Here is a 17698-nt window from a genome sequence, read left to right as displayed (position 1 = left end):
AGGCATCCCATCCTGTGTCTTACCACATTTTGTCGTCAGATTTCTTTATCGCATTCTCTAATTCTACATCATTGAATCATAAGACAATCCTGACTTCTTCTAAAGCATAACCCTCCTATTGCTATGATTACTTCTGGATAGCTCCTATAAACTCACGCCCCCTTGGTACACTAGAGTTTACATCTTCCCTTTCCTCCCGGCTAGTCCTTTCCATCAGTTTCCTTTCATTGTATGTTCTCTCAAATATTTACCCAGAATAAAACTAATATTATGAAACTGAATTCCTTCATAAGTGATTCCTGTCATCAATATAAGACATAAATTGTTTGTTATAGTCATGATAATTAGTATATAATATAAATATTTCTTTTACTAAAACAAAAACACTGAATTTATGCGAAGAGTTTTGCAGCTATTATACTCTCAGTAAATGTTATCTATTACTTGAAATGTTTGGGTTATTACTAGTATTGCATTTATTACTAGTATTGCTATTGGTGATTTACATTTAAGCTAACATCTTATTCCTTTTCTATATTAAACTTATGACATTAAAGAGGCAAGAACAGACTTATGACAGGAAGAGAATGGATGATGGAATTTGGATATAGCTGGCAATTTTTTTTTTAGTAATTGGAGCTTACCATTCTCACATCAATAATTAATAAAAATATTTCTTATTTGATATTGCCACATACCAATCTGATTATGGCAATAGCTCAGTTGAGTTTCTCTCCTCCCAGACCTGTTAAGTTTGACAACTGAAGCTAACTTTGTCACCAAATAGTAGCATGGATAGCAGTATTTGCCCTTCAGAGATGCTTTCTTCCACTTACATCCTGGTCCTTTGCTTCCTTTTTGGGTATTGATCCTTAGAATGCTGATGGAATTATAGAATGGTATCCTTCTTCGGCTCTGGCTCCTCCTCCATCCCACCTACCCCCTCTGTCTCTCCTTGAAGTGTACACACAAATACACACAGGGAACATAATCTCTTTGGTGTTGAAAGTAGCATGGCTTACATCATGTTCTTCCTCAAGATGATCTATCGGAGTCCTAATGTCCGCTACTTGGAGTGTGATTTTGTTTGGACACCGGGTCTTTCTAGAGGTAACTGGATCAAAATGAGACCATTATCATGGGTCTCTGCATGATGTGGCTGATGCCTTCATAAAAAAGAGAGAATTTGGTACAGAGATAACATGCCCGGAGGAGGAGAGAGATGTGAGGGGACCCGGGGAGAAAATAGTCAAATTCAAGCTGAGGAGAGCTGACTGGATCACACTCACTTCTCAGGGCCTACAGAAGGACGTATCCTGAATTCAGGAACTGTGGGACAAGACGTTTCTTCTGGGATACCCTGCAGTTTATAAAGCTTAGTTGCGTCAGCACTAGCAGCACAAACAAGGCCCAACAGACATTTGGGTTAATTAAGCAGGACTTGGCTGATGAGAGCTTTGCTTGGTTGCTTGGTTATTTCAGACAAAGGAAGCTGAAGTTGTACTTTTCGGAGCCTTCTGTTCCCGGGATCAACTTTGAAAACTTATTTTATTTTATATAACCGTGACGTGGTGACTGGAAACCTACATTTAAGTGAAGCGTGGAAGTGGGGCCTGGTAGAAGACACGGGAAAGGCAAGCCACTGTCACCTGTAAACAGATCAACCCTGCCAGCCTTCATTAAGGAAACGAGGCAATTGGCTTTAGATTCTCGCTCACTTGTTGGGAGGGGTGGGACAGTGGGGTGGCGGGGTGTGGAGAACTATGCCTAAAGAGAGCAGGCTAAAGCTCCAGAGAGGGCAAGGATGGAGCTCTTCAGCCTAGATTCCCCAGACCCACCCACCCATTCTAGCTGTGTGCTCAGGCGAGCGGTGCTGAAGGAACAGCTCTAGCAGAGGCTGCTTTCGGGCGGGGGTGGGGGGAGGACCAAAGCTGTGGATCCAAATCTTAGCTGGGCGCCTTTACTCTCAACTGGGTGAGCTCCCCGTCGTCCCCCGCCCCCTGCCCTCCGGTCGGCCTCCGCTCTAGTCACAGCCAGCCGGGCAGAAGGTCTGCAGCGGGGTCGGGCTACGCCAGCTGGACCCGCCCCGAGCTCCATGGTTCGCCCAGCCCCGCGCGATGGTGACTCTGGGCGCGGAGCAGCGTGGCTATGGGAGAGCCCGCAGATCGCAGCAGCGTGAAGGCGGGGAGCGCAGCGGGCGGCGGGCGGGGACTTTCTCCCCGACCTCAGCACCCAGAGAAGCGGCTCAACCACCTGAACCCCGAAAACGCCAACAAGTAGTTTCTCCTTTGAGAAGGGAGGCTCAGCTGGCCGCAGAGACTCCGTCTGGCTGCAGGGAAAACCTCGACCACTCGGAGACCCAAGCAGATCCACTTTTCTCCCTGTCTCCTTAAGGTATCCGGGGACGAGGAAGGGGAGAAAGGAAGGGCGGTGCAGGCGGGCATCCCCCTGCCTAGCTGTAAAATTGTAGATGCGAAGCCCCAGGGAGAGACTTGAAACAGCCCGTCTTCCAGTTCAGGAACGCAGGGGGTGTGCCTTCTGCGGCTTCTCCTGGGCCTCACCCCTCCTCGAAAGCAACCCCCGACTCTCCAGACTCTCCACCCCAAGATGTTTGTTTTTCTTGGGAAGGGGGAGGGGTGGGATCGATTGCTCACTTTTGTCCTCAAAGATGGATCCTAGTTAGTCGTTTCCTTTCCCAAGTAATAATAACATTAGCAACAAGGATAACAGTAATGGGAAAAGGAAATTGGATGAGGATATTAGTCAGAGGTCTCCTTGGTGAAAGGAGCAGGCAGCAGGGACGTGTGTTGTTGTTGTTGTTGTGACTTCTCTCTTCAGTTTTCTGCCTGGTAGGTTGCGGGTGGGGGCGGGGGTGAGCCGGGAGCCCAGCGGGCAAAGGGTAGTCCCTGAGTACTGGAGACCAGAGTGCTGTTCAGGGTTGGCCAAGGGTAGGCAGGCAGCTGGAGCATTCGAGGGCCCCCGCTCAACACTGCTAAGTTGCCTTAGCCAACCCAACTCCCTGATAGGGAATTACATTGAGACCAGGGGCAGGGGTACTGAGGGAGATATGGGATAGTGGGGAAGGGGGGTCCATCTAAGGAGAGGAACAGCCTGGAGCATAGATGGGTGGCGGAAAGGGTCTGGGGAGTGAACCAGTGGAGGGTTTGGGAAAAGAAAGAGGGGCTTGGGGGCTTAAGGCAGGTTGGATTTGGCAGGGATAGACGAGAAACACGGTGGAGGGCAAAAAGGAAGGAGAGGTCAGAGCCAAGGGTGGACTGTGTGCCGCAAGAGAAAAGGTTTCCTGGAAGGTCAAGGAAGACTCAACTGTTGTTCCTTCTCTGGGAACCTGGGCCAGGCATGATACAAGAGGCGGGGACAGGACTGGACACCAAGCTCCTCCTGGGAGGGTCCTTCGCACTTGGCGAGCTAGGCATCTTGGCACTCTTGGGCTGAGGTGGGGGTAGGGGGGGTCATGGCGCGTATAGGACTCACAAGAGCTTTAACTTGGTGCTGTGTTCGCCTCCCCTAGTCATGTCTGAGCCACAGAGATGGGCAAGATCGAGAACAACGAGAGGGTGATCCTCAATGTCGGGGGCACCCGGCATGAAACCTACCGCAGCACTCTCAAGACCCTTCCCGGAACGCGCCTGGCCCTTCTCGCCTCCTCTGAACCTCAGGGCGACTGCCTGACCGCTGCGGGGGACAAGCTGCAGCCGCTGCCCCCTCCGCTCTCTCCGCCGCCGCGACCGCCTCCCTTGTCCCCGGTCCCCAGCAGCTGCTTCGAGGGCGGCGCGGGCAACTGTAGTTCCCACGGTGGCAACGGCGGAGACCACCCTGGGGGAGGCCGCGAATTCTTCTTCGATCGCCACCCGGGCGTCTTCGCCTATGTGCTCAACTATTACCGTACAGGCAAACTGCACTGCCCCGCCGACGTGTGCGGGCCGCTCTTCGAGGAGGAGCTGGCCTTCTGGGGCATCGACGAGACCGACGTGGAGCCCTGCTGCTGGATGACTTACAGGCAGCACCGTGACGCGGAGGAGGCGCTGGACATCTTCGAGACACCCGATCTCATCGGGGGCGACCCTGGTGACGATGAGGACCTGGCGGCCAAGAGGCTGGGCATTGAGGATGCAGCAGGGCTGGGAGGACCCGATGGCAAGTCTGGCCGCTGGAGGAGGCTGCAGCCCCGCATGTGGGCCCTCTTTGAGGACCCCTACTCATCCAGAGCCGCCAGGGTAAGACCCGAATCTTCCACAGTTCCCTGTGGCACCAACTCTCTCAACTCTCCTTCAAACTTTGGTTCTTTTCTCCAACAGCTCCTGAGATGAAGAGGAGGAGAGAGCTCAGTAGAGATGGTTTTCGAAGGGCTTCATGTGGGGTAGGGAAAGCCCAGAGACCCTTACCCCATCTTTCCATTCTCCCCGACAGTCACTTCACTGATCTCCCACTCAAACAGATTTGCTTTAGTAGGTGAGACCCATGTAAGAGTCCAGAGCTGTGTCCTGATGCCGTTACTATCTATATTCACCTTAGTTTTTGCCTTAACTTTTCTCTTTCCAACTTTTTCCTTTAGCGAAGGTGTGTTTCGGAGCACGTTGCCCGTCCTAATGTGACATTTTCAATGAGGCCCATCTCTCAGATCTGTTTCACCAGGGCAGTAGCTCCAATAAGAATCTAATACGAGGGCTGAAAGAGGGGAAATAGAATTCCTGTCTATGTGGTTGGGTGGAAGTAGGGGTGCGGGGAGGATTGTTTTGTGGGGAGGATGCTCTTGAGCTTGTCTCCTTCCAAGGGAGAAGACAACTGCGTTGTTGCAATTGCTGTCTCCAATGATCCTGCCTCGGGATCCTCAAACTGGGTGTCCTTCCTCTTAGGCGGGTCAGCGTTCCTTTCAGGTTGATCCTGCAATCATCACCTCTTTGAGCTGTCTTCTGTTCTCTATAACCAAATAACGCTGATGGTTGAAAACTTTTCTTGACTTTTTCATGTTATATTCTTAACCTCAATGTTTCTTTTTGGTTTATCATTTAAGTGAGAGATTAAATTTAGTCCATGTCTTTCCCAGTTAACTTCCCAGAATCCCATGAAGGGACTACAGAAATCACCAATGATGGTGTCTCCAGTTTAAAGGAAATAGGAGAAACAAAAACAACCAAAATAATACAGTATATGAATTGGTCTTAATTATATTTGGGGACAGAACACTGAATTTAGTAAATCTTTGCCAACTGCGTATATCTTGTATTTGCTATCCAGAAAAAACCCCTCACCCCTGCAGGATGGTAATTCTCCCTGCCTAAGTTTGGCTCCATCCTCTTGGCCAGTTTTCCTTGAACAAAAGAAATCCCTGCATCTTAGCTATCATACCACTATCTGCCCACTAACTTTCAGGGAGTTATACTTCCGACACACCTCAGAAGTATGCATATCTATCTGTGTTGTTTTCAGGCAGAAGTAGAACACAAAGAAAATGCAAAAGGGCAATGATTTCTTGAGCCCGGCTTTAAAGTCATGTTTTAGTTTTAGCATGGCCCTACATTCCTAAATTCAAACATGGAAGTACTAATGTTAATTCTAAAGTTTTGCTTTTAAAAGTATTCCATAATTGCAAAAAGAGTTTTCATTTTATAAGTGATTATGGATAGATGGACATGGTGGTGTATGCCTTCAATCCCAATACTTGGGAGGCAGAGGCAGCCAGATCCATGAGTTCAAGGCTAGCCTGGTTTACTACAGAGCTAGTTCCAGGACAGTGAGGCTACATAGAGAAGCCCTGTATCAAAAAAGGTACTTATTTATATAAATAAAATCACAGGCTCATAAACATTACTCTGTATTTTTTGGTTTTCAGCTGAGTGCAACTGTGCTCTCTTCTCCCTGGGTGGTTAAAGAGATAATTTGATTTTATTTTCAGGCTCATCATGTGACCATTTTCTTCAGTCTGTGTACAATAGAATAGATGGATGTTTTATTATCTTTCCTCCTGATAACATAGCATGATCCCTTCAGCTTGTTTTGTATTTCATTGTAAGCCAGACTTTATAACTAAAAGCTCACTAAGGTGCCCAACTTTTATTCTTACTATGAAATTTGATTCTATTTATTATTAGCCAAAGAGTAATCCATTGACTTGATAGCCACTGGGTTTGCTAAAAAACATACTTAAGATTTTGTTGTAATTATGTGGATGATTTGACCTGTATCTGTAGATGAGGAAAGAATCAAGAGATTACCACAAGGTCAGGAGAGGGGAAAAACAAAATCAGCTGACAGTCACTGGCCTGAAATCTGTTTTAGAAGTCACCTAGAAAAGACCTTCCCTTTCCTAAATGAGATGAGGAAAATGAAGGCTCAGATGTCAAGAAATGACCAAGGTCATACATCAAATTTTCTACTGGTGTCATGACATCTTCCCAACCCCTTCCCACAAAAACCTCTGATTATAACCGACTAGACTGTGGCATCTCTGCAAATCCTATTGCTCTCGTGATCAAATGTTGCCTAAGACATTAATTTGGGTTCCCTCTTGGAAAGGTCATTTATGACATTTTAAAATGTATATATACATTCTAGGACTTTGACTGGTAGAAATTTTACATGACACCAATCAACAAAGGGATAAAAATATGTGATGATATTCACTTCTATCATGAACTGTGTTGGAACTTTCTGCTATTGGCTAGTCAGTGTACACACTTTTGTTTGCAGACTCTGAGTTCAGAAAAGCACCTTTTCAGATCACCAAAGGTTACCTAAATCAGATAGCACAGATTAGTTCATAAGTAAATTAATATTTGAGCTCCATTATGGCCTGAGTTAATGATACCAGACTATACCACTGAGGAGGCTCAAGTGGTGTGAGTCTGGGAAACATAAATCAGTTATCAAAATGATTTGCATCAGCTATGGCCTTATTGTCACAAATCTCATTCTCAATAAAGTTAAATATTTTGTAAACTTTTTACCTTTACATTAGTTCATGTTTTTATTGAAATATGTAGATGAACAATTTTAACTGTGCTTCTTTTTTAGTTTTCATACTAATTTTTTTATTTGCTTTATGATTTTCCATGTCAAAGAGATATCTGCTTTATTTCGACTTTTATGACATACATGGTCACACTAAAATACTAGTCATAGGAAATGGCAGTTGACTTTTATGGCACTGTAATTTTGTCTTTTGTTGGCTGGCATGTTCTCTTTATCTAGAATTTTAATTTATGATATAAGTAGATATTTGAGAGATTTTGGTCAGTAAGTTTCTCTGTCATACTTATGAGTTCTTTTCTTTAATAAGAAATTTATTAAAAAATGCCATTTAAATTGTCAGGGAAATTTGTTGTGGAAAACTGATCAGGAAAGAAAGGAGAGATAGTTCGGTTGATGGTATTGACGATATTTGCAAATAGTGACCGGCAGGGAGGGATGCATTTGTGAAAGCGTTATGTATGTACTTGCAGATCAACATTTATGGTTTAGAGGATGAGCTTTTATTCAACATTCAGTGCAATAAGAGAACACCATAGGCAGAAATTTTTTGGTAGAGCTGGTAGATATTTTCAGAGTCACTATTACTCTGAAAATACTCTGGTATTATTCACCAGGTTTGAAAACATTTAAAAAAAATGTATGCCCAATTCTCAAGTGCTAAAGGAGGAGGGGTTATGTTGATCTTTGTTCATCCCAGTTTTACTTTGTGGGTGAAGTGAGGTGACTGGCTGGCCTCACTTCTGTTTGAGAGTGTGTCCCGTTTGTGGTCACTTATGCCTGTCTTTAATTACCAGGCAGACTTTCCACTTTTCGTAGCTATGTTCAAAAAGGATTTTTTTCTAATGGTCATATATAGCTCGTTCACAAATGATGGTAAGGGAGGACCTCGTGGCGCAACGGTAGCACGTCTGACTCCACAAATGATGGTAGCCAGTTGTGAATTTATTTTAGAAATCTTGTCTCTCCAGGTTGTATTTATTATTTAATTGCTCTACACCAGAATCTACATAAAATAAAGGGAGGGCAATGCAGAAGATACACTTCTTTGTTCTCAAAAAGCTCATCATTTCATCTATAATAAAACATTTCCAAAAGCATCACCTGAAATAGGAAAGCCAGCAAGACAGGAAAGCATTTCAGAGGCGCTAAAGTGTTTTCCTAAATAAATAAATAGAAGCTTGTCTTTCTTCAATTGTTTGCTTGTAAAATCTATATTCTACCTGTAGTTATGATACCAATAATGTTACATATTTTTCCACCCCAGAGACTCTGTTTGACCTTAGATTTCCATCTATCCATCTTTATCTCTATCTGTCTATCTATCTATCTATCTATCTATCTATCTATCTATCTATCTATCTATCATCTATCTATCTATCTATCCATCTTTATCTCTATCTGTCTGTCTATCTATCTATCTATCTATCTATCTATCTATCTATCTATCTATCTATCTATCTATCTATCTTTCAAAGTACTACAACAGCTCACATCTCCAGACTGTGCTGTTGTCTTCATCCTCCTCAACTTGTCTTGGGTGTGTTTTTGTCACAATGATTTTCCTTACTTAAAAATCTTTAGATGATGTCATGAATTTCAGAATAAAATTTACAAAGGTTAATACGACAATTAAGATTTTTATAATCTAGCTGTTGCCTCTACCTCTTTGTTTTCAAAAGTTTCAACATCTTTCTTTTTGCCTTCAAAAAAAGTTAATGGCCAATTGACCACAAATGGTGCTCTTGATAGGTCAGTTAGTATGGTCTTGGGGTTTTAATTTAAGGGTTTTTTAATCTTTTTTTTTAATTTCAGAATAATCTATAGCCCCTTTCTAGTTTCATGAAGATTATACTTATATCAAACAAGTGGACTATTAGAATGTGGCTAAGTTTCTTCATTTTTTTCTCTATTTATTTTGAATCATGGCCAAGTGTAGGACAAAGCAAATCCAAGTTGATGTCCTTGAGACCTTTTCCACGACGCTAACTATATAATTCCTAAATAAATTCAAATCTAGTTAAGTTAATGTATTGTGATGATTAAACAGGACCAGAGAATATCTGAATCTCATTAGATCAGTAAAGGAACCAAGCCACTTATTGGTTACATTGTAATTTTGGTAGCATATATGATCATATACTAAGAGAGTTGCTCTATTGTTGGGTACCAGGTGTACCAAAGATGACTGCAGTTGGGCACACTAAGTATGATTTTCATGTATCTTTTTAACAGCTCACTTGTAGGCTCAAGTTTAAAAAATTGAATGAGAGATGAAGTGTTTCTTCCTTGTCAAGAGGCTATTTGCAAGGCAAATAAGAGAATGTTCAAGTTTTTGTGAAGATGAAGATCTAATTTTCCCATTTGAATATCTAAACCACCATGATTTATTTTTACTACTACAAATAAAGTAAATGTGTTTTTCAAGTTTTATATATTTTGAACTTCTGAATCATATATCCTTTTTATTATGGCAACCTTTAAGTTTTATCTCAATGAAAGAGCAAAGGCACTAGAGATAAATACAGGCCTCCGAAAGGAAATATATAGTGGCAAGTATTCTAAACAATAACCATGAATATATTCCAGAATCATAATTCAATTCTGCTTGAAATTTTAGGGGCTTTTCTTTTAGAACAGTTCAGACAGTCTTTTATGATAAAATAACGTGGTTTATTGCTTGTTCCACAGGCTGAAGGGTGGCAATTTTAACTCTATGCAGTCAATATTTTCACATAAAGGGAGTTGAATGTGGGTTTAGAGGAGGGGAAGACAGCTGAGGTAGAGAATATAGATAGAAACAAGTGGGGAAAAATCTGTATTAGGAGCTATAGGAACTTTGTTCTTATCCTGAAGTCAACACAAGTTGAGTTCAGTTCATCTGCCTCTGCCTTACTCCAATAAATGAATGATAAATAAAAACTGGAAATGACGCATTGGATTGTACCCAAACGCCTTTTCATCTCTAAAGTTTTGATGTTTGTAGGGTAATTACTGCTAAAGATCCTGGATAGGAACAGCATGTCTGTACCCAATTCTGACTGCGCTCCGAGAACTGTCACACCAATAAGGTAAACCAGAATTGATTTTTTTCATTTGTAACTTTCTGCCCTTTTTTTTTCTCCCCCCTTACAGCTGTTGGGTAGCTGCTGCTCTGGTTACCATAGAAACAGGTTAGCTCCTAGCTTCCTGTTTCCATTGAAAACAGCTTTTTCTTAACCACATATTGATCTCAGGAAATCATTTTGCTGTGGCTCTGTCATGAAAGCCATAAAGATGATCTGCTCCGTCATTTCCTAGGTCTAAGATTCAGTGCAGGTGTAGATCCATCCACCCACAAGGGTAACTGATTAGATAATCGCAATTTTATTTCCATTTGAAAAGTGCCTTGGCAAAAACACCATCCTTTTCTCTTTCCCATATTTTATACAGCAGGGAGAGTCTTATTCATGTGAGCTTTCTGAGATGTGTCTAACACATTTAAATGTTTACAAAACTGTCTAAAATTCTCCAGTTTCTATCTCCTTCATAACCTCATCTATCAGAGTGAGTCTGGAGAGTAGTTTGCTGTCCTGGCACACTTGAAAGCTAAGATTTAATGTGTTCACTTATAAGGACTTTCAAAACGATATGTTTGTTTATTATATAGGGCTCTGCATTTTTCCTATGAAAACATAGCCTATCATGGGATATATGTGTTTACATATAGAAAAAGATAAATACATTGTCAAGGACTAAGTTTATGTCATTTTATATGGAAAGGAGATGGAGGAGATTTGTAGGAATGTGGTTTGAAATTTTGAGAATACATTAGGTATTTGGGAGATATATATTTCTACCAAATACCATATATATATGTATATATATCACAAATAATTTACATTGGATATATATCAAATAGATATATATATTTACACCAACAAACATACACACACACATACACACCTCTCAAATATAAACTATTTCCATATGATTTATGACTGAAAAATGCAATAGACTTTTAGTGTTCATGAGAATTAGATTTGGAAGGAAATTCAGTCATCTGCCCCAATTTCCTCATTTTGAAGGGACAACTGACATGTTCTCACCATGAATAGTTAGTGATAATCAAGGAAGGGGCTAGAATTAAGATTATCTGACTTCTAGGTTCTTTCCATTTAAACTTGGTTGCTTGGTCTAGCCCGTGCTTCCCATTGAATGCACACATTTAGCCACCAATAAGCAACAAGTATGTTAGGAAGAGTAATGGTCAATCTCTGCCTAAAATGATCGATCTGTGTTTGTTAAGCAAATATCAGGAAGGTGCCACTTCCGTAGGGACCGTCAAACTTAGGTGTATCTGTCCAGCGCTGCTTTCTTCAGTTCCACATTCTGTCTTTGTACCACCTCTGTCTTTAAAGCCTCAGAATTAACCTGCTGACGCAACAACATCCTTCTCATCCTCGGACTCAGAAAGCTTGACTCCTTGGTGTCTAAAGATCTTTCCTTGTTTGGTTCATTAAATTTATGACTTTTTGAGGTTTGAGATCCTGGTTTAACCTATGGGGGATGGATAATGTATTTTGTAGAGGGCAGTCTTTTCAAATGTAATTAACAAGGATTATGTGTTTATACTGGGATAACTGGTGAGAAGGGAAGATAAAATGTGTTTAAGGCTGCTGGCAATACACGTGTGAAATGGGACATTATTGTGAGATCAGGAAATAAAATGCACTTTTTTTTCTGAACTGTATTACAGTGGTCAGTTAGTCGAAGGCATGCAGTGGGACTGTAAAGTGATGCTATAACTTTGTGTCAGACAGAATGCTTGTTATAGGAATCAGAACAGAAAAAACTCTAGGCAAAATGATACTTTTCATATGTAGCTAAAAACACTTCAGGACTGCTATAACTGGTCTCGCCCGAAACTTGACCACAATAAGGACATTCTTCCAATATGATAATCTTTAGAACTCAACGTGTTCAGAAAATCCCACGAAGATACTTCAGGAGTATCTAATTTATCCTTCACATTCTTGTGTGAAGATCTATACTTGTGTGTTATCAAAAAGTACTGCCCTTCTTCATGGGTCTAACTGAATGTTTACATTCTGTTATGCAGACAAGGTCAAGTTAAGGTTATATTTCACCTGCTTACCCAGCCCATTGTACTGCTGACATCTTTAAAAGCTGAAATAAAAGCTAACAGTTTATTGGGGGTTGGGGAGCGGGGCTTTTTGATTTCTTTTTCCTTTTTTGAACTAGGGTCTCATGTTGTTCATGCTTGTCTTGAGTTTCTTATGCAGTTGCAGATAACTTTGAATTTCTGATTATCCCGTCTCTACCTCCTAAGTGCTAGGATTTGAGGGATGCACCTCCATGCCTAGCCCGAGATAATCTTTTTCAGTAGATACTTAGTTAGTTAGTCTCAGCACTAACAAGTGCTTCTCTTTAAGTTGCTTCTCTAGAAAACGACTTAGAGACAAAAAGTCAACAACATTAGCCACACATATTCTTTTATATTATATCAATATTTTTGTCTAGGTTAAAAAATACTCAGGGAATCAAGGGAGGGGAAATGATATAATAATATTTTAACCAAAACATCTTCAAATATCCAGTAAACAGAAAATACACTACTTTTTAAATAAAATACAACCATTTAAACTATTATCAACATACTCAAAAATACGTTTAAATTTAAGTCTACATAATGACAAATTATATTCATACAAAACCCCTTTAGTCAAATAATTGAGTTTTTGAGCACTTTATAGAAAGTATATAAAAATTTCACATCTGAGTTCTGAAGTATACACCAGAAATTCAGATATGAGTTGTTTATTTTAGTAGTTTTGAATTTATGGATTTATTATAAAATATTGCTTACTAAAAGAAAATATAGTATGGTAATTAAATCGATGCCTTAATAGTAGTCATAGGACAAATAAATTTCTCTCAATTGATGTTGTTATATTGATTTTGGATGAGATTAGTGAAATTAGTGTTTAAGAAAAGAAAACAACACAGTTACTATGGTTTAATTTATCCTTAAGTTGTCCATCTTGAGGAATCTTGCAGAGAGAAATGATAGAGCAATTACGAAAGCAGTGAGAAAATCTGCAATGCCATGACTCTTTTTTTTTCTTTTTTTGTTTTTTCGAAACAGGGTTTCTCTGTAGTTTTATTTGTTTGTTTGTTTGTTTGTTTTCGAGACAGGGTTTCTCTGTGGCTTTGGAGCCTGTCCTGGAACTAGCTCTGTAGACCAGGCTGGTCTCGAACTCACAGAGATTCGCCTGCCTCTGCCTCCTGAGTGCTGGGATTAAAGGCGTGCGCCACCACCGCCCGGCTCTCTGTAGTTTTAGAGCCTGTCCTAGATCTAGCTCTTGTAGACCAGGCTGTCCTGGAACTCACAGAGATTCACCTGCCTCTGCCTCCCGAGTGCTGGGATTAAAGGCATGTGCCACCACCACCTGGCTTGCTATGACTCTTGAAGGTAGATTCAGTAGAAAATGAGCCTCGGTAGTTTAACCTTCTGGTTGCAGGAAGAACCACAAACTGCGATTACCCAAACACCACCCAAGAACAGTCCATCCAAAGGAAATGCCTAACCTTCCAACCGCTGTAGATAGGATCACCTGCCAGCACACTCACCAGGACACCCCTAAAAAAATGTCAGCCAACCAGCAGTTCTGAACCTCAGAAACCCCTCACCCCCACCTTTACTACCAAAAAAATCCAACTGTAACTGAGCTTAGGGCTCTCTGATTATGCCAATACGTTGTGCATATGGAAAGACCGAGTTTGCAAACTTGTATAAAATAAAGGCTCTTTGCTTTTACATACGGGGATTGGACTCAGTCTCCTTGTTGGGGACTTTGGGGATCTGGGTATAACAGATATCATCATGTAGTTCTGGCTGGCTTGGAACTTGCCATGTAGACCAGGTTGGCACTGAAATCAGATTGCCAGCCTCTGCCTATGGGTACTGTGATAATAGACATACACATTCAAGTCCCAGTTAAAATCATTCTAAATAAAAAGACACCCCCAAAATAAAATGGGCAGAATATAGCTGCAGTTTTTTCTTGTCTATTAAACTGAGTCTGATATCACAGTGTTGGTTTCTTCCATAGCTATTAAAATTGCATGATGAGATCAGAGAGAATCTCTCCCAGGACTGTCATATGATCAACAGATGTTGAAAAGTTGAACTACTGTATTTATACTATGAATGACATATACGGGTGATCTTATGATTCATCTCTAGTCTCATAATGGAATATATTGTACCTTGCTATGTAGAGACACAGAATACAAACAAATTAATGGCATAAAATTTAATTTAATATATTAGACTTCAAAGACATTAAAATGACTAGTCTTGATGTAAAAGTAAGGTTGGGTTTTAGCTAGTTTTCTAAATTTTTTATCTACTACTCATATTTTAGTTGCAATTCACGTTATCAGATTTTTTTATAGTTTTTAAATTTAGTGTTATCTCTTTAACCTGTTCCTTTAAAAAAGTGTTGGATAGCAATGATTTAATGAATCTCTGATTCATCTGCCTTACACAGTTTCTCTTTGACATTTGATTTGTAGCATAGTTGACAGGGATATTCATACACTCCTTTGCAATGGGTTTCTTTGTTGATATGCTTTCGTATTTTCTCTACCTCGGTGTGCATTTATTGGATGACGAAATAGCATATTGTTGCAAAACACGACAATATTCTCATTTAACTAAGAACCAAGTGAAAAGTGAAAATCATCGATCTTAGCGCTTTTTTAAATTTGTGTCTATCAACTTACAATTGCTTTAACAGTTGGCCAGGACTCCGTTGCACAATAAGAACGCAGAAGAAACTGAGACTTGGCATGTGGCTTCCGGATACATATTTGCAGGAAGAAAAAGATCTATAACTTAATAGTTACAATATCCTGCATTACATTCTGCACTTGTCAATGGAGACAGGGCTATTAGGGAAATGCTCAGAGTAGGGAGGGAGCTGTGCTGTTGTGTAAAGTAGACAGCATCTGAACTCATTCTCAGCAGATATGTAGGCATTTGCAAATAACCGAAGGAAAGGTCAAGAGAGCACTGAATCAACATGGATGCTTCATAGTGAGTATCACATCAAGTGATACTGAGTAATAGGGAGGTCAGAGGGCATGGGGTATAGTAAAGACAGGACAGCATAAGGGCAGAGGGCATGGGCTATAGTAAAGACAGGATATCTTAGCTTGCAGCACTTCCTTTTTAAACCCTTCATCTTCTTTGGGTCAATGGGATGAAAACCCATCTGTCTGCTCCCAGTAGGTTTTGAGGTGAGTGTTCACGGTTGGACTCGGTCTGACAAATTTTCATTCTCACAACATCTTAGATTGAAGTATAATCTTTGGAAGCTATTTCTCGGGGTTGCCTTTGGCTCAGCAGACTAGAAAGAAAATAACAATATTTTACTTAATGGTTGTTATAAAGATAAACTAAATGTATTTGTGTTAAAAATTCAGGCCCCATTCTAAGAACATCGTTTGTATTGCTATAACTAATATAATTGCTTTTGAGGCATTTTGGGGGGAATTTAGTAATAGTCAATCTTAGGGAAATTTTCTTGCATTTGGAATGATCTTGAAGAAATTATCTCTCCTTGAGAATTTTCTTCTGGGTACTGAATGACCATTGGACTAGGAAATTGACTATTGGTCATCCATGCTTAAATAGAGATTAATTAGAACAGCATCCTGTATATTTTCATGATGTACCATGCATTTTTCAAGTGGTATAATGAAGACATATTCCCTGCTCTTAATATGTTTGCAATGTACTGAAAGAGAAAGGAAGGATAGTGGCTTTGCCACATCATGGCATCATTAGTAGATAGATACAAGTTAAGAGTGCTTTGGAGACCAACACAGTCCTGTTGGGAATGGAGCATCTTCCTGAAGAGAATAAGGCAGAAGAGAAAGAGAATATCTCCAGATTTCTTCCCCAGCTACTGGGAAGAGCCTAAATAAGTTTCAAAAGGAGAGGAGGGCGTGGCCTGTTCAAAGCACTGTGGGTAAACGAATACAACCAAGTTACTAAGGGGTAGAAGATTCAGTCAATGCTAGAGCTGAGATTGGTTCAAAAGGCCTGGGAAATTCTAATGCACAAGTCTAGTGTCTGTTGGTAATAGGGCTTTTCTTTTCTTTCTTTCTTTTCTTTCTTTTTTTTTTTACGAATCTATATTGAATGATTATGGTTTGATATTGGCTCATAGTAATGATTCCTTCATGGGCTCTAGGACTACCATGTTTAGAATTGTTTCTTGTGATTCTTTTCTTTTTATATTTCTGTATTAGCAACCACATTTCAAAAATATTTTATAGATATTATGACTATTATGTTGTGTGCCTCTTAAAATTCTTGATAGGTATAATTCACACCAAAGCAAGACAGAGAGGGATGAACACTCTTCCCTCCAGGAAATACAGAATTTATGTTGCTACTACTTTGAATTAAGGTTCATGAATAGAAAATTAAATTTTTCATTTCTCCGACACAGACCTGCCTACCCAATGTAGTCATCCATGTGGATTCCAAAGTTACAAACTTGAACTAGAATAGTATATGACTCAAAGGTTTGGATTTGCCTCAGGACGTTGCTTCAAACAAAAGTTTTCTTCAGAAAGGTTCAGAAAGGAACAAAAATGGTGAGGAAAAAAAATAAAAACAAACAGAAAAGCATCATAGAGTTAAAGCTGGAAGAAGGTGATGACGTCAGATCCAAGGACGAGGAAGTCCTCCTAGCGCTTATGCACACACTTCCTTCTCTAAGAAACCTTTGTTTCTTTTCCTTGGCTACAAATTATGATCACTGAATTCTATAGCTCTTCAGAGGCTTTGAGTAACTTTTCAAACTCTCAGCCCTTGTTCCCAATTTTGCCATAAAAATAGGGCTTAATTTAAGCAATAGTTTCCCCTTTTAACCTTGAATACAAGAAATGTGTTCTCATCTTTTCCTTAGGCACACCATTGTTACCACAGCCTGGAATGGCCTACCTTGCCACCTTGGTTTAACAGAGTGATGCAATTATCTCTTAACATCTGCAAGCCTTACTCCTTCTCTTCTCGCAAACGTTCTTCAAAACTCTGCCTTTGTGCAAGCTTCCATTTCTCTTCATAGACATGTCTCGAGCACTTCACTGCATGGCTTTCTTAGGACTGCCATGAGAAACCACCACACAGCTAGTGACTTAAAACAGCAGGAGCATCCCCTCTTACACCTGTGGGGTCTGAAATCTGGGAATCAGCAGTTTTAGCCTCTTCTGGAGGGTCTGAAGGTCAGGCTACTCACTGCTGGTGATTGGTGGTTGCTCAAGGCCTTGGCTGCCTCTGGCCACGGCTGCATCACTCTTTCTGATCAGTCTTATTTCTCTTCTGGTAAAGAACACAAGCCGTGGATTAGAACCTACCCCAATATATGTCTCCATTTTAATTTTACTAATTATATATGCAAATATGTTTTTCTTTTAGATAAGGTCATGCCATGGTATACAAGAATTTGGGCATCATTATTCATCAGTTCTCATTTTCTGTTTTTGTTATGTAATTATAGCACCTGAGAAAAATCTCTTACTTTTTCTAAAATTTTTGTTCTTTTTTAAAAATTGAGACAAAGCTCTCACTCTGTAGCCCTGGCTAGTCTGGATCTCATTATGTAGTGCAGGCTGACCCTGAACGTGCAAC

At 40.6% G+C, this 17698-nt stretch overlaps 1 protein-coding gene across 13 annotated transcripts in view; it reads left to right on the top strand.

The window, feature by feature from the left end:
• The first annotated feature begins 1618 nt into the window (after positions 1-1618).
• Positions 1619-17698, top strand: part of Kcnc2 (potassium voltage-gated channel subfamily C member 2) — a 171298-nt gene continuing 155218 nt past the window's right edge. For 3 of the 13 annotated variants that reach the window (XM_075954006.1, XM_075954005.1, XM_075954008.1), the window contains exons 1-2: positions 2228-2394; positions 3530-4235. In XM_075954006.1, the coding sequence (XP_075810121.1) occupies positions 3549-4235 (687 nt within the window). In that variant the 5' untranslated portion in view covers positions 2228-2394; positions 3530-3548. Of the gene's footprint in view, positions 2395-2461; positions 2850-3529; positions 4236-17698 lie in introns of those variants that run through there. The other 10 variants (XR_012908595.1, XM_075954000.1, XM_075954002.1 and 7 more) reach the window with 9 other exon arrangements.

The sequence above is a fragment of the Microtus pennsylvanicus genome, chromosome 20, assembly GCF_037038515.1.
Source record: "Microtus pennsylvanicus isolate mMicPen1 chromosome 20, mMicPen1.hap1, whole genome shotgun sequence".
Classification (NCBI taxonomy): Eukaryota; Metazoa; Chordata; class Mammalia; order Rodentia; family Cricetidae; genus Microtus; species Microtus pennsylvanicus.
The sequence above is the reverse complement of the archived record's forward strand: the minus strand, read 5'-3'. Positions and strand labels throughout refer to the sequence as shown.